At 41.3% G+C, this 15,800-nt stretch overlaps 1 protein-coding gene across 1 annotated transcript in view; it reads left to right on the top strand.

The window, feature by feature from the left end:
- TEK (TEK receptor tyrosine kinase) overlaps positions 1–15,800 on the top strand; it is a 109,781-nt gene that overhangs the window by 44,413 nt on the left and 49,568 nt on the right. The window contains exons 4-5 of the mRNA XM_060100483.1: positions 13,200–13,310; positions 14,191–14,343. Coding sequence (XP_059956466.1) covers positions 13,200–13,310; positions 14,191–14,343 — 264 coding nt within the window. The remainder of the gene's footprint in view (positions 1–13,199; positions 13,311–14,190; positions 14,344–15,800) is intronic.

Genomic DNA, 15,800 nt, shown 5'->3' with positions numbered 1-15,800 from the left:
AGATGAAATGAAATATATCACATGTTCTACTAAGGGCTCCATGGTCCTGATGGAGATATGAACATGTTACGTGTGTATAATATGATTCACAGCAATGAAGACAAGTGTCCACCACCAAACTATGGGCTATTTGGAGTTTTCCCATTGATTTTTCATTTGATTCCTTGTTTGTTTTCTTGGCCTCTGAGTATTCTTAACGGAAGTTAATGTTTTCAGAGGAAAAATAAGGTAGAAATAAAAAATTAAGGGAAACATCTCTCAATTTAATTAGTTACTTGGTATAGTGGTTATCTATTGACATAGTAATGCTGTGTAACACACAACCAAAACCACGGTGATAAGATGTACACGGTGATATACAGTGATAAGCCTTCATAGCTTGTGAGCCTAAGTCAGCTGGGTTGATAGGTGGCTGATCTTGACTGGGCAGCTTTCTCATGTGTATGGATATTGGCTTATTAGCTTGGCCTTGGTTGGGCTACCTTGGCTCTGTTCCACGTGACTGTTATCTGTTAGCAGGCTAATGTAGATATGTTCTCATGGAGACAGCAGGGGTGCAAGAGAACAAGCAGAAACACACGCGGCTTCTTGAAACCTAGCCTTAGTACTGTATACTCTCACTTCTGCCTCACTTTTATCGCCCAAAGCAAGTTGAACAGCTGAGCCTAAAGTCAGAATGGGAGGGTATTACACAATTACATGGCCAAGAGTATGGATACAGGGAGGGATGAAGAATTGGGGCCCTTTTTTTCAGGCTACATGATTTAATTTTAGAAGTTGAGTACCCAGGCCCAGCTCACAGAACACCAGAACTTTTGAAGGAGGACCTTGAGAGCCTTCTGTAAAGGAAGAGTATTACTCCTTTCTATGCCTCACAAAGCAGTGATGTGATGGAACCTTTCTCCCAAAATAGAAGTGGGTCCTAAGCTGTATCTTTAGGCCAGTCCACCAAACTCATGGCAGTTGGAGGAAATGTCATTGTAAACATTATTTAATGACTCTGTTCTGCCTTAAGGCTCCCAAGCGTGGACAGGCAGGTAGACTTCTGGTGCTCTTGATGCTGTCTACTGGGAAGAAGGTACAGATTCCAGCAGAAATGACCTCTCCTTGTTCTGATGGAAATGATCTGGCCCCTCACCCTCAGTCCCTTTCTCTGGGTTGGTTATAACTAAAATGAAGGGGTCATCACCAAATTAACATCATCATAACCACACGAGACTGTGGCCTGAGGATGTGTCATTTCATGAGACAATGACATTGTGAGCTCTTTAGGATTTGATTTTTAATTGTAAAACTGATCCAGATAAATAATGCACCTCTGCACATTTCTGATTGTCAGCTTTTTTTTTATTAGTCTCTGCTTTACAACAAAGTGAATCAGTCATACATATACATCTGTTCCCACATCCCCTCCCTCCTGCGTCTCCCTCCCTCCCACCCTCCCCATCCAACCCCTCCAGGCGGCCACAAAGCACCGAGCCAATCCCCCCGCACCATGCGGCCACCCCCCACCATCCATCCACCCCACGCCCGGCAGTGTATACACATCCATGCCTCTTCCCCGCCCCGTCACAGCCCACCCCCCCATACCCCCAAGCCCACCCGCAGTAGGTCTGTGTCTCTATTCCTGTTTTACCCCTAAGTTCTTCATGACATTTTTTTTCTTAAATTCCATATATACGTGTTAGCATACGGTATTTGTCTTTCTCTTTCTGACTTACTTCACTCTGTATGACAGATTCTAGGTCTATCCACCTCATTACAAATAACTCAGTTTCGTTTCTTTTTATGGCTGAGTAATATTCCATTGTATATATGTGCCACATCTTCTTTATCCATTCATCCGATGATGGACACTTAGGTTGTTTCCATCTCCGGGCTATTGTGAATAGAGCTGCAATGAACATTTTGGTACATGTCTCTTTTTGAATTATGGTGTTCTCAGGGTATATGCCTAGTAGTGGGATTGCTGGGTCATATGGTAGTTCTATTTTTAGTTTTTTAAGGAACCTCCATACTGTCCTCCATAGCGGATGTACCAATCCACATTCCCACCAGCAGTGCAAGAGTGTTCCCTTTTCTCCACACCCTCTTCAGCATTTATTGTTTCTAGATTTCTTGATGATGGCCATTCTGACTGGTGTGAGATGATATCTCATTGTAGTTTTGATTTGCATTTCTCTAATGATTAATGATGTTGAGCATTCTTTCATGTGTTTGTTGTCAGTCTGTATATCTTCTATGGAGAAATGCCTATTTAAGTCTTCTGCCCATTTTTGGATTGGGTTGTTTGTTTTTTTACTATTGAGCTGCATGGGCTGTTTATAAATTTTGGAGATTAATCCTTTGTCCGTTGCTTCATTTGCAAATATTTTCTCCCATTCTGAGGGTTGTCTTTTGGTCTTGTTTATGATTTCCTTTGCTGTGCAAAAGCTTTGAAGTTTCATTAGGTCCCATTTGTTTATCTTTGTTTTTATTTCCATTTCTCTAGGAGGTGGGTCCAAAAGGATCTTGCTGTGATTTATGTCATAGAGTGTTCTGCCTATGTTTTCCTCTAAGAGTTTGATAGTTTCTGGCCTTACGTTTAGGTCTTTAATCCATTTTGAGCTTATTTTTGTGTATGGTGTTAGGGAATGATCTAATCTCATACTTTTACATGTCCCTGTTCAGTTTTCCCAGCACCACTTATTGAAGAGGCTGTCTTTTCTCCACTGTATATTCCTGCCTCCTTTATCAAAGATAAGTTGACCATATGTGCGTGGGTTTATCTCTGGGCTTTCTATCCTGTTCCATTGATCTATCTTTCTGTTTTTGTGCCAGTACCACACTGTCTTGATTACTGTAGCTTTGTAGTATAGTCTGAAGTCAGGGAGCCTGATTCCTCCAGCTCCGTTTTTCGTTCTCAAGATTGCTTTAGCTATTCGGGGTCTTTTGTTTTTCCAAACAAATTTTGAATTTTTTTGTTCTAGTTCTGTGAAAAATGCCAGTGGTAGTTTGATAGGGGTTGCATTGAATCTGTAGATTGCTTTGGGTAGTAGAGTCATTTTCACAATATTGATTCTTCTGATCCAGGAGCATGGTATATCTCTCCATCTATTTGTATCATCTTTAATTTCTTTCATCAGTGTCTTATAATTTTTTGCATACAGGTCTTTTGTCTCCTTAGGTAGGTTTATTCCTAGATATTTTATTCTTTTTGTTGCAATGGTAAATGGGAGTGTTTTCTTGATTTCAGTTTCAGATTTTTCATCATTAGCGTACAGAAATGCCAGAGATTTCTGTTCATTAATTTTGTAACCTGCTACTTTACCAAATTCATTGATTAGCTCTAGTAGTTTTCTGGTAGCATCTTTAGGATTCTCTATGTATAGTATCATGTCATCTGCAAACAGTGACAGCTTTCCTTCTTCTTTTCCAATTTGGATTCCTTTTATTTCCTTTTCTTCTCTGATTGCTGTGGCTAAAACTTCCAAAACTAAATTGAATAAGAGTGGTGAGAGTGGGCAGCCTTGTCTTGTTCCTGATCTTAGTGGAAATGGTTTCAGTTTTTCACCATTGAGGACGATGTTGGCTGTGGGTTTGTCATATATGGCCTTTATTATGTTGAGGAAAGTTCCCTCTATGCCTACTTTCTGCAGGGTTTTTATCATAAATCGGTGTTGAATTTTGTCGAAAGATTTCTCTGCATCTATTGAGATGATCATATGGTTTTTCTTCTTCAGTTTGTTAATATGGTGTATCACATTGATTGATTTGCATATATTGAAGAATCCTTGCATTCCTGGAATAAACCCCACTTGATCATGGTGTATGATCCTTTTAATGTGCTGTTGGATTCTGTTTGCTAGTATTTTGTTGAGGATTTTTGCATCTATGTTCATCAGTGATATTGGCCTGTAGTTTTCTTTCTTTGTGACATCCTTGCCTGGTTTTGGTATCAAGGTGATGGTGGCCTCGTAGAATGAGTTTGGGAGTGTTCCTCCCTCTGCTATATCTTGGAAGAGTTTGAGAGGGATAGGTGTTAGCTCTTCTCTAAATGTTTGATAGAATTCGCCTGTGAAGCCATCTGGTCCTGGGCTTTTGTTTGTTGGAAGATTTTTAATCACAGTTTCAATTTCAGTGCTTGTGATTGGTCTGTTCATATTTTCTATTTCTTCCTGATTCAGTCTTGGCAGGTTGTGCATTTCTAAGAATTTGTCCATTTCTTCCAGGTTGTCCATTTTATTGGCATAGAGTTGCTTGTAGTAATCTCTCATCTTTTGTATTTCTGCAATGTCAGTTGTTACTTCTCCTTTTACATTTCTAATTCTATTGATTTGAGTCTTTTCCCTTTTTTTCTTGATGAGTCTGGCTAATGGTTTATCAATTTTGTTTATCTTCTCAAAGAACCAGCTTTTAGTTTTATTGATCTTTGCTATCGTTTCCTTCATTTCTTTTTCATTTATTTCTGATCTGATCTTTATGATTTCTTTCCTTCTGCTAACTTTGGGGTTTTTTTGTTCTTCTTTCTCTAATTGCTTTAGGTGCAGGGTCAGGTTGTTTACTCGAGATGTTTCCTGTTTCTTAAGGTGGGATTGTATTGCTATAAACTTCCCCCTTAGAACTGCTTTTGCTGCGTCCCATAGGTTTTGGGTCGTCGTGTCTCCATTGTCATTTGTTTCTAGGTATTTTTTAATTTCCTCTTTGATTTCTTCAATGATCACTTCGTTATTGAGTTGTATATTGTTTAGCCTCCATGTGTTTGTATTTTTTACAGATCTTTTCCTGTAATTGATGTCTAGTCTCATAGCATTGTAGTTGGAAAAGATATTTGATACAATTTCAATTTTCTTAAATTTACCAAGGCTTGATTTGTGACCCAAGATATGATCTATCCTGGAGAATGTTCCATGAGCACTTGAGAAAAATGTGTATTCTGTTGTTTTTGGATGGAATGTCCTATAAATATCAATTAAGTCCATCTTGTTTAATGTATCATTTAAAGCTTGTGTTTCCTTATTTATTTTCATTTTGGATGATCTGTCCATTGGTGAAAGTGGGGTGTTAAAGTCCCCTACTATGAGTGTGTTACTGTCGATTTCCCCTTTTATGGCTGTTAGTATTTGCCTTATGTATTGAGGTGCTCCTATGTTGGGTGCATAAATATTTACAATTGTTATATCTTCTTCTTGGATCGATCCCTTGATCATTATGTAGTGTCCTTCTTTGTCTCTTCTAATAGTCTTTATTTTAAAGTCTATTTTGTCTGATATAAGAATTGCTACTCCAGCTTTCTTTTGATTTCCATTTGCATGGAATATCTTTTTCCATCCCCTTACTTTCAATCTGTATGTGTCTCTAGGTCTGAAGTGGGTCTCTTGTAGACAGCATATATATGGGTCTTATTTTTGTATCTATTCAGCCAATCTGTGTCTTTTGGTGGGAGCATTTAGTCCATTTACATTTAAGGTAATTATTGATATGTATGTTCCTATTCCCATTTCCTTAATTGTTTTGGGTTCATTATTGTAGGTATTTTCCTTCTGTTGTGTTTCTTGCCTAGAGGAGTTCCTTTAGCATTTGTTGTAAAGCTGGTTTGGTGGTGCTGAACTCTCTCAGCTTTTGCTTGTCTGTAAACGTTTTAATTTCTCCATCAAATCTGAATGAGATCCTTGCTGGGTAGAGTAGTCTTGGTTGCAGGTTTTTCTCCTTCATCACTTTAATTATGTCCTGCCACTCCCTTCTGGCTTGTAGAGTTTCTGCTGAGAGATCAGCTGTTAACCTGATGGGGATTCCCTTGTGTGTTTTTTGTTGTTTTTCCCTTGCTGCTTTTAATATGATTTCTTTGTGTTTAATTTTTGACAGTTTGATTAATATGTGTCTTGGCCTATTTGTCCTTGGATTTATTCTGTATGGGACCCTCTGTGCCTCCTGGACTTGATTAACTATTTCCTTTCCCATATTAGGGAAGTTTTCAACTATAATCTCTTCAAATATTTTCTCAGTCCCTTTCTTTTTCTCTTCTTCTTCTGGAACCCCTATAATTCGAGTGTTGGTGCGTTTAATGTTGTCCCAGAGGTCTCTGAGACTGTCCTCTGTTCTTTTCATTCTTTTTTCTTTATTTTGCTCTGCATCAGTTATTTCCACTATTTTATCTTCCACCTCACTTATCCATTCTTCTGCCTCAGTTATTCTGCTATTGATCCCATCTAGAGTATTTTTCATTTCATTTATTGTGTTTTTAATCAATGCTTGATTCATCTTTAGTTCTTCTAGGTCCTTGTTAACTGTTTCTTGCATTTTGTCTATTCTATTTCCAAGATTTTGGATCATGGAAATAGAATCTTGGATCATCTTTACTATCATTATTCTGAATTCTTTTTCAGGTAGACTGCCTATTACCTCTTCATTTGTTAGGTCTGGTAGGTTTTTATCTTGCTCCTTCACCTGCTGTGTGTTTTTCTGTCTTCTCATTTTGCTTATGTTACTGTGTTTGGGGTCTCCTTTTTGCAGGCTGCAGATTTGTAGTTCCCGTTGTTTTTGGTGTCTGTCCCCAGTGGCTAAGGTTGTTTCAGTAGGTTGTGTAGGCTTCCTGGTGGGGAGGGCCTAGTGCCTGTGTTCTGGTGGTTGAGGCTCGATCTTGTCTTTCTGGTGGACAGGTCCACGTCTGGTGGTGTGTTTTGGGGTGCCTGTGGCCTTATTATGTTTTTAGGCAGCCTCTCTGCTAATGGGTGGGGTTGTGTTCCTGTCTTGCTAGTTGCTTGGCATAGGGTGACCAGCACTGTAGCTTGCTGGTCGTTGACTGAAGCTGGGTGCTGGTGTTGAGATGGAGATCTCTGGGGGATTTTCCCGCTTGATATTATGTGGAGCTGGGAGGTCTCTTGTGGACCCGTGTCCTGAAGTTGGCTCTCCCACTTCAGAGGCACAGCACTGACTCCTGGCTGCAGCACCAAGAGCCTTTCATCTACCCAGCTCAGAATAAAAGGGAGAAAAAGTAGAAAGAAAGAATTAGTAGAAGAAAGAGAGAGAGAGAGAAAGGAAAGAAAGGAAGGAAGGAAGAAAGAAAGAAAGGAGGGAGGGAGGAAGGATGGAAAGAAAGAAAGAAAGGAGGGAGGGAGGGAGGAAGGAAAGAAAAAGAAAGAGTGAAAGGAAGAAAGAAGGGAGGGAGGGAGGGAGGAAAGAAAGGAAGAAAGAAGGAAAGAAAGAAAGGGTCAGAGGGAGGGAGGAAGGGAAGGTAGGAGAAAAGAAAGAAGATAAAGTGAAATAGAATAAAGTATAAAATATAGTAGCGTTATTAAAAATAAAAAAAGTAATTATTGAAAAAAAAACGGACGATAGAACCCTGGGACCTATGGTGGAAGCAAAGCTATACAGAGAAAATCTCACACAGAAGCATACACATACACATTCACAAAAAGAGAACAGGGGGAAAGAAATCGAAAATCTTGCTCTCAAATCCACCTCCTCAATTTGGGATAATTCGTTGTAAAAAGAGGAAAAGGGGAAAAAGTCTGAAATCTTGCTCTCAAAGTCCACCTCCTCAATTTGGGATAATTCGTTGTAAAAAGAGGAAAAGGGGAAAAAGTCTGAAATCTTGCTCTCAAAGTCCACCTCCTTAATTTGGTATAATTCGTTGTAAAAAAAAAAAGGAAAAGTGGAAAAAATCTTAAATGTTGTCCTCAAAGTCCACCTCCTCAATTTGGGATGATTCGCTGTCCATTCATGCACTCCACAGACGCAGGGCACATCAAGCGGACCGTGGAGCTTTAATCCGCTGCCTCCGAGGCTGTACAGAGAGATTTCCCTGTCTCTTCTCTGCTCTCACAGCTCCCGGGTCTCAGCCTTGAACCTGGCCCCGGCTCTGCGCGTAGGTCGCCGGAGGGCGTCCGCTCTTCGCTCAGACAGGACGGGTTTAAAGGAGCCGCTGATTCGGGGGCTCTGGCTCACTCAGGCCGAGGGGAGGGAGGGGCGCGCAGTGTGGGGCGGGCCTGCGGCGGCAGAGGCCGGCGTGACGTTGCACCAGCCCGAGGAGCTCCGTGCGCTTTCCCCGGGAAACCGTCCCTGCGTCCCGGGACCCCGGCAGTGGCGGGCTGCACAGGCTCCCTTTTGGGGGGTCTGAGGTCTTCTGTCAGCGTTCAGTAGGTGTTCTGTAGGAGTTGCTCCACGTGTAGATGAATTTCTGATGTATCTGTGGGGAGGAAGGTGATCTCCGCGTCTTACGCTTCCGCCATCTTCCTCCGGATCCTGATTGTCAGCTTTTTATATAGGAATCTGTAGGTTTTTTAGATTACTGGTTCTCAAGGTTAAAAATGCTTATAAAATCACCCTAAGGGTCTTGTTAAAATGTAGACTCTGAGTCAATAGATCCTTGGGGAGAGTCCTGAGATTCTGCATTTCTAACAAGGTTCCAGGGGATAAGATGTTGCTGGGCTGAGGACCACACTTTGAGTAGCAAGGGGTTAGAGTCAGCCCCTAGCTGGGGTCTACCTGAAAATATTTCTTTGAATTTGCTAATGGTGTAATTTAGAAATTTGAAGGCAGCAAGCTCGTTTTAAGATCAAAGTGATAAAATCATTATTCCTCACAAATGAGGGAAAAGGCCCTCTTAGCAAAACTATAACATTCACCTTTAAATGGCATCAGGCGAGTGGGAAAAGTGCACAACAGAAATTCCCAGGAATGCAGCTCTCTGAGGAGGGAAGAGAGGTTGAACAAAGGGATGTGAGGTGTGCCAAAGCTATCGTGGCTGAAAAGTCGGCTCTGTTATTTTTCACATGTGTCATTTGGGATCTGACTTGTGTAAAGAGTTATGTCCTTCTGCTGATATGCCCACATTCTGAATGAAGATGATCTGAGATTTGTGCCCCAATGGTCCCACAGGATTGACATGAGAAGTGTCCTTTCTGGGCTGTCCTGAAAATGTATAAATAAGAATCCGTAGAGCAAATTAAAACAGAATATTGGGAGTCAAAAACCAACCGTAATGATCCCTCCAAAGTGAGAGCCCAGGTCAGCACAGGTAAAGCATAGTTTAAGTTCAGTTAAATGAGGCTAAGGCAGGCATGGATAGTGAGGAACAGTGAAGAGAAGATGGCTTTTAGACTCAACTTCACCTGAGTTTAATTCTTACTCTACCACTTAGCAGCTGTATGGCCTTCAGCAAGTTATTCAATTTCTTTTGGTCTCCTTTTTCATCATCTGTGAAATGGGTATAATAATATCTTCAAAAGCATCCTAGGTTTTAAATAAGAGTAAGATGGTATATACAAGAAGCCAGCTCCCATGAGTGTAAGATTTGATTTACACAGTAGATATGTTCCTGAAAGCTCACTGTAAAGTGAGGCATTGCAGAACAATTTACATAATAATAACAATAGCAGTTTGTAAATAGTGGGAATAGGATTTAATGCCAAGTGGTCTGGCTTCAGAGTCTGTATTTATTGCACTACCCTCTCTATACCCTCTCATTTACTTTAACCACCCACCCCAATTCTGAGCACTTGTTTTATAAAGTACAACAACTCTAGTTGAAGCCCCGCAAAGCAACCTAGAGCACAGAGATATGGCAGTGGAGGTTAGTCAGACATGGGTTTGAGCCTAGCTCTGCAACCGCTGGTATAACCCAGCGCAAGTTACTTACCTGAAATCATAGTTTGCTCATTTGCAAAAATAAATGGGGATAGAGATTTTACCATGTACATTTGAGAATCAAATGAAATCACCAACATTATCTGGCTCACAGTGAATGTTCAGTAACTGTCATTATTTAGTGCCTTGGAATGAGCAGTAATTTAGCGGGACTATTAATTTTGCTACTCAACTGTGGAAAATGTTAATATCATCTTTTAACATAATTATGGAGGTTTAGACAAAATAGAAAAATAGGAAGTACCTTCTCTCCTGTACTTGAATAACAGCATCATCTCAAGCTGTTGAACTGATTTTCTTTTGTTGACCATCCAATGGCTGAAATATGGTGTAAGGAAAGTGATATTCTTTATGGTGAGTCAAGAAAACCTCCAACACTGTGTCTTCATGACGCTCTTAATTCCCTGGTAAAACATCACGGGAACTCAGGAGTGCCTGCCTAGGGACACAGCAGGATAGGATAAACATCACTATATCCCTGCTTGCTGCTGACTCGTGCATCTGGGGAGGAAGTGGAAAATCCATTTGAGATGTGCCAAAACACAGCTTAAATTGGCTCACATACTCCAAATGGCCAAAGGGATTTTTATCAATGGCATCATCCAAAAAAGTCAGAAGCAGTTTTTTCAAACCTCCCTGCACATTGCATTTGGGGGTAGGGAGGTATAAATGAAGTTTGGAACGTTTTCACATCCAAAGATCTATTACAGAGTGTTCCATCAGAAGAAACCTAGGTTATTTTTCTTCCTCTTTTTGTTTGAGAAATGACTTTGCTTTAAGAACATCCAATTTCCCAAACATGATTTGTGAAGTTGACTGAGAGGAGCCATTTGTATCTAAATAACTCAAATGAGCATGTTAAATGTATGAAGAAAATAGGAAAATTTGAAATCAGATTCATTCATCTATTCTTTCATTCCACAAGTATTCTTAAACCTCTATTTGTGCCACACATGGGCAACACAATGAAGTTAACATTTCCTGGATACTTATTATGTGCCTGACATCTCCCTAAGCAATTTTCTATACCTTGCTATGTAATTTAATCATTACCAAATGCATATCTGATGAGGACTATTATGATTTCATATTAATAGGTAAGTCTTATAACTATTGTAACTTAGAAGCATTCATATACCTGGTTTCCCGTGTTGGACCTGGGAAGGTAAACTTGGGTCTGATCCCTGTGCTGCCTTTCAAAACCGCCATGAGCCTACCCTCGTGGAATGCTCAGCCTAGTATGAGTGGGGCTGTAATGGGGAAGGGCAGGGTATATGTAGGGCAGTATGACAGCACTTAACCTGGACTCCAGGATTGTGTAAGGCCCCTGGAGAAAGTGACATCTAAGTGGAGACCAGTGAATGAGCAGGACTTGGTGAGACACAGGGGAAAGGAAGGAGCAGAAGAGAAGGGAGAAAGTTCATGACTTGGACATGAGTGATCACGTGATCTGTTCGAGGGACTGAGTACAGTTCAGAATGGCTGGAAGTGAGAGGTAAGAATGCCGGGCCCAGAGTAGGATGGGTCTGGATGGCCGATGTCTGGAACAAGTGTGGAGCTCTTGAGTTTGTGTCTCAACTTTCACACTTACTATTAGGAGGCACTGGGAAGGGACTTGGTCACCCTTAACTCCATCTCCACACTGACAGACTGTGGATATCTGGTCTTCACAGGGCTGTTATGAAATTATACAAAATAACAATGGACATAAAATGACATTATTACTCTCAGTTTTTATTTATCATTAAATTAAAGGAGATAACTGAAATTTAGCTCAATTATTTTTCATCCATGAGAAGTGTCTTTGTTTATAACTTTTACTACCTTCTAGTTTCTTCTCCACCATTTAAGGAATAAGTGAATTGTGTTCATAGTTAAGGTCTGTGAGTTAATTAATCAATCCAAATGATCTCAAGCAAGTCATCTTCTAACCTAGGCCTCAGCTATCTCATTTATAAAAGAAGGTGTTATATCACCTATGAAAGGCCTCTGGAGCTGACCTACCTGCTTCAAATCCTGGCTCTCCTGTGAACTTGCTGTGTAATCTTGAACAGGTTACTTGACCTCTCTGGACCTTGATTTCCTCATTTGTAAAAGTAGGATAATTGTAGTGCCTATCTCCTAGAGATATTATGAAAATTAAATATGTGTGAAGTGCTTAGAACAATGCCTGGTCAATAGGGGCTTATTGTTTTCATGATCCAGTTGAGTCACATGACTATCAGTCTATGCGTACTGTGTACAAGTCAGACTCGTGTGTCATCAGGAAGCCCAAGGTGCAAGGCTGGCTTGTGGATGCGCTTTGTTAGTCCTCAGCAGAGAACGATACACCTAGAGTCATGAATGTGGGAGGTGGCCAGCTGGGCGGCAGGGGAACTCTGGTGTGACCCTGTTCCGACACCCAAAACAGGGAGCTTAAGAGGCGCAAAGTCTGAAATAATAAAAAACCACAGAATGGGGAAAAAGTAAAGCCACACTGGAGTTGAGCCGAGTGGAGAATCTCAGTTCCTTTTCAGAATACAATGCTGAGCGAGAAGTCCCACGGTCAGCTAAACAATCTTCACACAAAGGAGCAGAAAATATAAACAAACCACAGAGAAAGGAACAACAGCCTGAAATGGTCAGATAGTTCTCACAGGAGCCTAAGGGCATGTCGCAGAGAGCAAGAGCTGTTCGGTTAGATTGCTAAATGAAGCGCCTCCTCAGGTGAGAGGGAGCCCCGGAAAGTGGCCCCTGAGGTCCCCTGCCTGCCTTCCCTGCCACTCATGGCCACACTGCACGTGTCACCACAGCGGCGTGGCCTTTGTTTATATTTGGGAAGGATCCTAACCTCTTCTAAGCACCCAGGGGTTTGGCATACATGATTTACTATTCCTAACAACCGTTTAAGGTAAATACTTTTACTCCTAAATTACAGATGAGGAAGCTGAGGTGTTCAGAGGTGAAATAACTGGGTCAAAAATGTTCGGTAGGGCTTCCCTGGTGGCGCAGTGGTTAAGAGTCCGCCTGCCGATGCAAGGGACAGGGGTTCGTGCCCCGGTCCGGGAAGATCACACGTGCCGCGGAGCGGCTGGGCCCGTGAGCCATGGCTGCTGAGCCTGCGCGTCCAGAGCCCGTGCTCCGCAACAGGAGAGGCCACAAGAGTGAGAGGCCCGCGTACCGCCAAAAAAAAAAAAAAAAAAAAAAAAAAAGGTTCAGTAAGTGGCAGAGGGTGGCCTTAAGCCCAGGACTGTCTAATTCCAGGGCTCACGGTGCTCTTTGATCTCCACCACTCTCCTGGGTCCGCCCCATGTCACTATCTGCACCACGGTATCTGTGTGGGAGTCTTCCAGGGCACTGTGCCCAGGTCAGCAGGCGCTGAGGAAAACAAGCAGATGTACCTAAAGCTCAGGTCCTTCCGAGCATGGTTCAGAGGCATCTTCTGCCTTCACAGGGTAGCTCTCTAAGCTCTCATGAAAACCAGCTGACTCTTGCCAAGTAATAGGCCTCATCTTCTGATTCAAGGTTCATTTGTTCCTGGAAAAGATATATAACCTCATTTTCTCATTTGTTTTTTCTCTCTCTTTTAAAAGCTTCCTTCCTACCAGCTACTTTAACTATGACTGTGGACAGAGGAGATAATGTGAACATATCTTTCAAAAAGGTATTGATTAAAGAAGAAGATGCAGTGATTTACAAAAACGGTGAGTATGTGTTTTGTGTCATTCCAACACTGTTGTATGAGACATCAGATAGCATAAAACATACTGGGTCATTATCTTATTGCAGTCTTGGGGGCAGATATTTGAAGTAAAGCTACTATGATGCAAGCTAATCAGATTCTATGATAGAAGCTGTCTTAGGTAACGTGTTTGGTTACTTAAGTAAATTAAAGTGGAGATTTTTATACATATATGAATGCACCTACCTACATTGTACATTTACAAATACACAATATGAACTATGAACGTACAAGAAAATCCCATCATGATGTAATACGTGGGGTCTCAAATTCTGCCATGTAAAATGGGATGCTGTTTGATTGCAAGGCTAAGGAAATGACCAGAGTGAGCCTGGAAAGCCAATTGGCAGTGGTTCTGGGGGTCCAAGTGCACAACCCAAATCTGTCTGGGTCTGACTACGGTTTGGCACCACCTGGTGGCTGTTGCCTGATGCCGCTGAAATATTGATGGAGACTCTTCTGAGTTCTGTGGATGAATGACTTACAGGTTGGAGTAGTGATTCTAGTTATCTCTTAATTGATTAGTTGGCAAGTTTACCTGACATTTTCCCCAGTTTTGTCGGTTTGCCTTTGCCTGCAGAAGATGAAAATTTAGGCTACCCTCACCTTCATCTGTTTGGTGGTAGATCCTATAGACTAACCTATCTGCTCCAACACCATACTTTTCTCAACTTTTGGGAGCGCATTCGATAGTTCAGCCTTTTCAATCTTCTCCCCCCATCTAATATGCTAGAGCACATTTTCTGTATCAGGCCAGGGAAAGCTGATCAAGTGGAGGGGGCAGACAAGGAAACAGCAGTGTTTGAGTGTGACCCATTGTTCTGCACTTTTCTCCCTTACAGGTTCCTTCATCCATTCAGTGCCCCGGCATGAAGTACCTGATATTTTAGAAGTGCATCTGCCTCATGCTCAGCCCCAGGATGCTGGAGTGTACTCGGCCAGGTACATAGGAGGAAACCTCTTCACCTCGGCCTTCACCAGGCTAATAGTCCGGAGTAAGTGATGGTGTGGTTGTTAGGATTTTTAGTTGGAAGTAGCAGAGACTGACTCTGGCTACTTAAGCAAAAACCAGGGATTAGTTGAAAGTATACTGAAGACTTTAAAAAATTGATGGAAAAGCTGATAAGCAAATTCCAGAAAAGATCTTCCAGGGAAGATCTAGGGCTCAGCACCGGGGAGGGAGGGTGGACTTTAGGATGCTACCATGACCCTAACTTAGCTTCAGTGATGTTTCTTTTACTTCTAAATGCTGAACTCTCAGGATGAACAATCAGATTGGCCAGACACGTGTCAGGTATCTACTCGCCTAGACCAGTGAGCTATAGACAAGGGTGGAGCCACATACTACATACAGAATGGTAATCACTGTGAGCTGGACAGTCTCCCCTAAAGGTGTCTGCTACAGGGAGATGAGTTGGGCCTTCTGGGTTGGCCTAATATCTAGTTAAACATTAAGTCTCCTGTAAATCCCAACTTTCCAGTTCATTTAACTCTCATATGTGATTTCTGTTTTCAGGTTTGAAAAATGCAAGAGTTAGAACTGGTGTAAACTTCTCCCCCATTATAACTATCAAAGTGGGTAGTAACTGTCACCAGTGGTTTTTACAAAAAATTGATCTATAGAAAACAAAAAATTTGCCCTGAATTTTCTCCGATTATGTTAGGTATTCATGATATTAAATGTTCAGGCCTTCAGGTCTAAGTACTAGGGATGCCCTGTCATTCCTCTAATGATTAGCATCGCTAACTTGTGAAGAGTACTTATTTTGCTTTGCATTATATTTATGCATTCATTCATGCATGCAACAAATCCGTGTTGATTATAAATCTCTGCCAGGCATTGTGTTGGTGTTGAGAATACAAGGATAATAAGATGAATCACTGTCCCTTGGGTAATTCCCAAGCAGAGCAGGTACATACATAAATAGATAAACAGAAACTGCGATATGACAATAGACATATGAAAAGTGTGGTTCATCTAGTTTGGGCAGGTGAAATCCCCTTTCATTCCTCTCTACTCTCAGACTGGCAAGGACACAATTTGCATTCATTTCATTAAGATGGTCTCTCCAGTGTGATATAGCGCCATGTACCAGGGGCACTCAGAGTCTGGGCTAACTTGGCAGATTTTCCAACAATATCAAAAACATCAAATGTCGATATATGGTAAAAGGTTTAAAGCTTTTTTTTTAAATGACAAAACAAACATGACTTATCATAGATTAGAATTTTAAATTTCCCTGAAGTTTTAAGATAAAGCAAAAGACTTCAAACACATTTTGATCTCCAAGTTGTCTCCTTTTCAGATGGCCAGAAGCACATTTATTCTCTTTGGCTCTTATTTGAATAAAACTGTTTGAGAAGCACTGCTAATATCTAAAATCATTCTAAGAAAGTTTGAGTTGGGCCACAACCATCCTATTTAAAAGTACTTCCTTCCATTTGACCTCTG

The sequence above is a fragment of the Mesoplodon densirostris genome, chromosome 6, assembly GCF_025265405.1.
Source record: "Mesoplodon densirostris isolate mMesDen1 chromosome 6, mMesDen1 primary haplotype, whole genome shotgun sequence".
NCBI lineage: Eukaryota > Metazoa > Chordata > Mammalia > Artiodactyla > Ziphiidae > Mesoplodon > Mesoplodon densirostris.
Note: the sequence above shows the minus strand (reverse complement) of the source record. Positions and strands in the feature narration are given on the sequence as shown.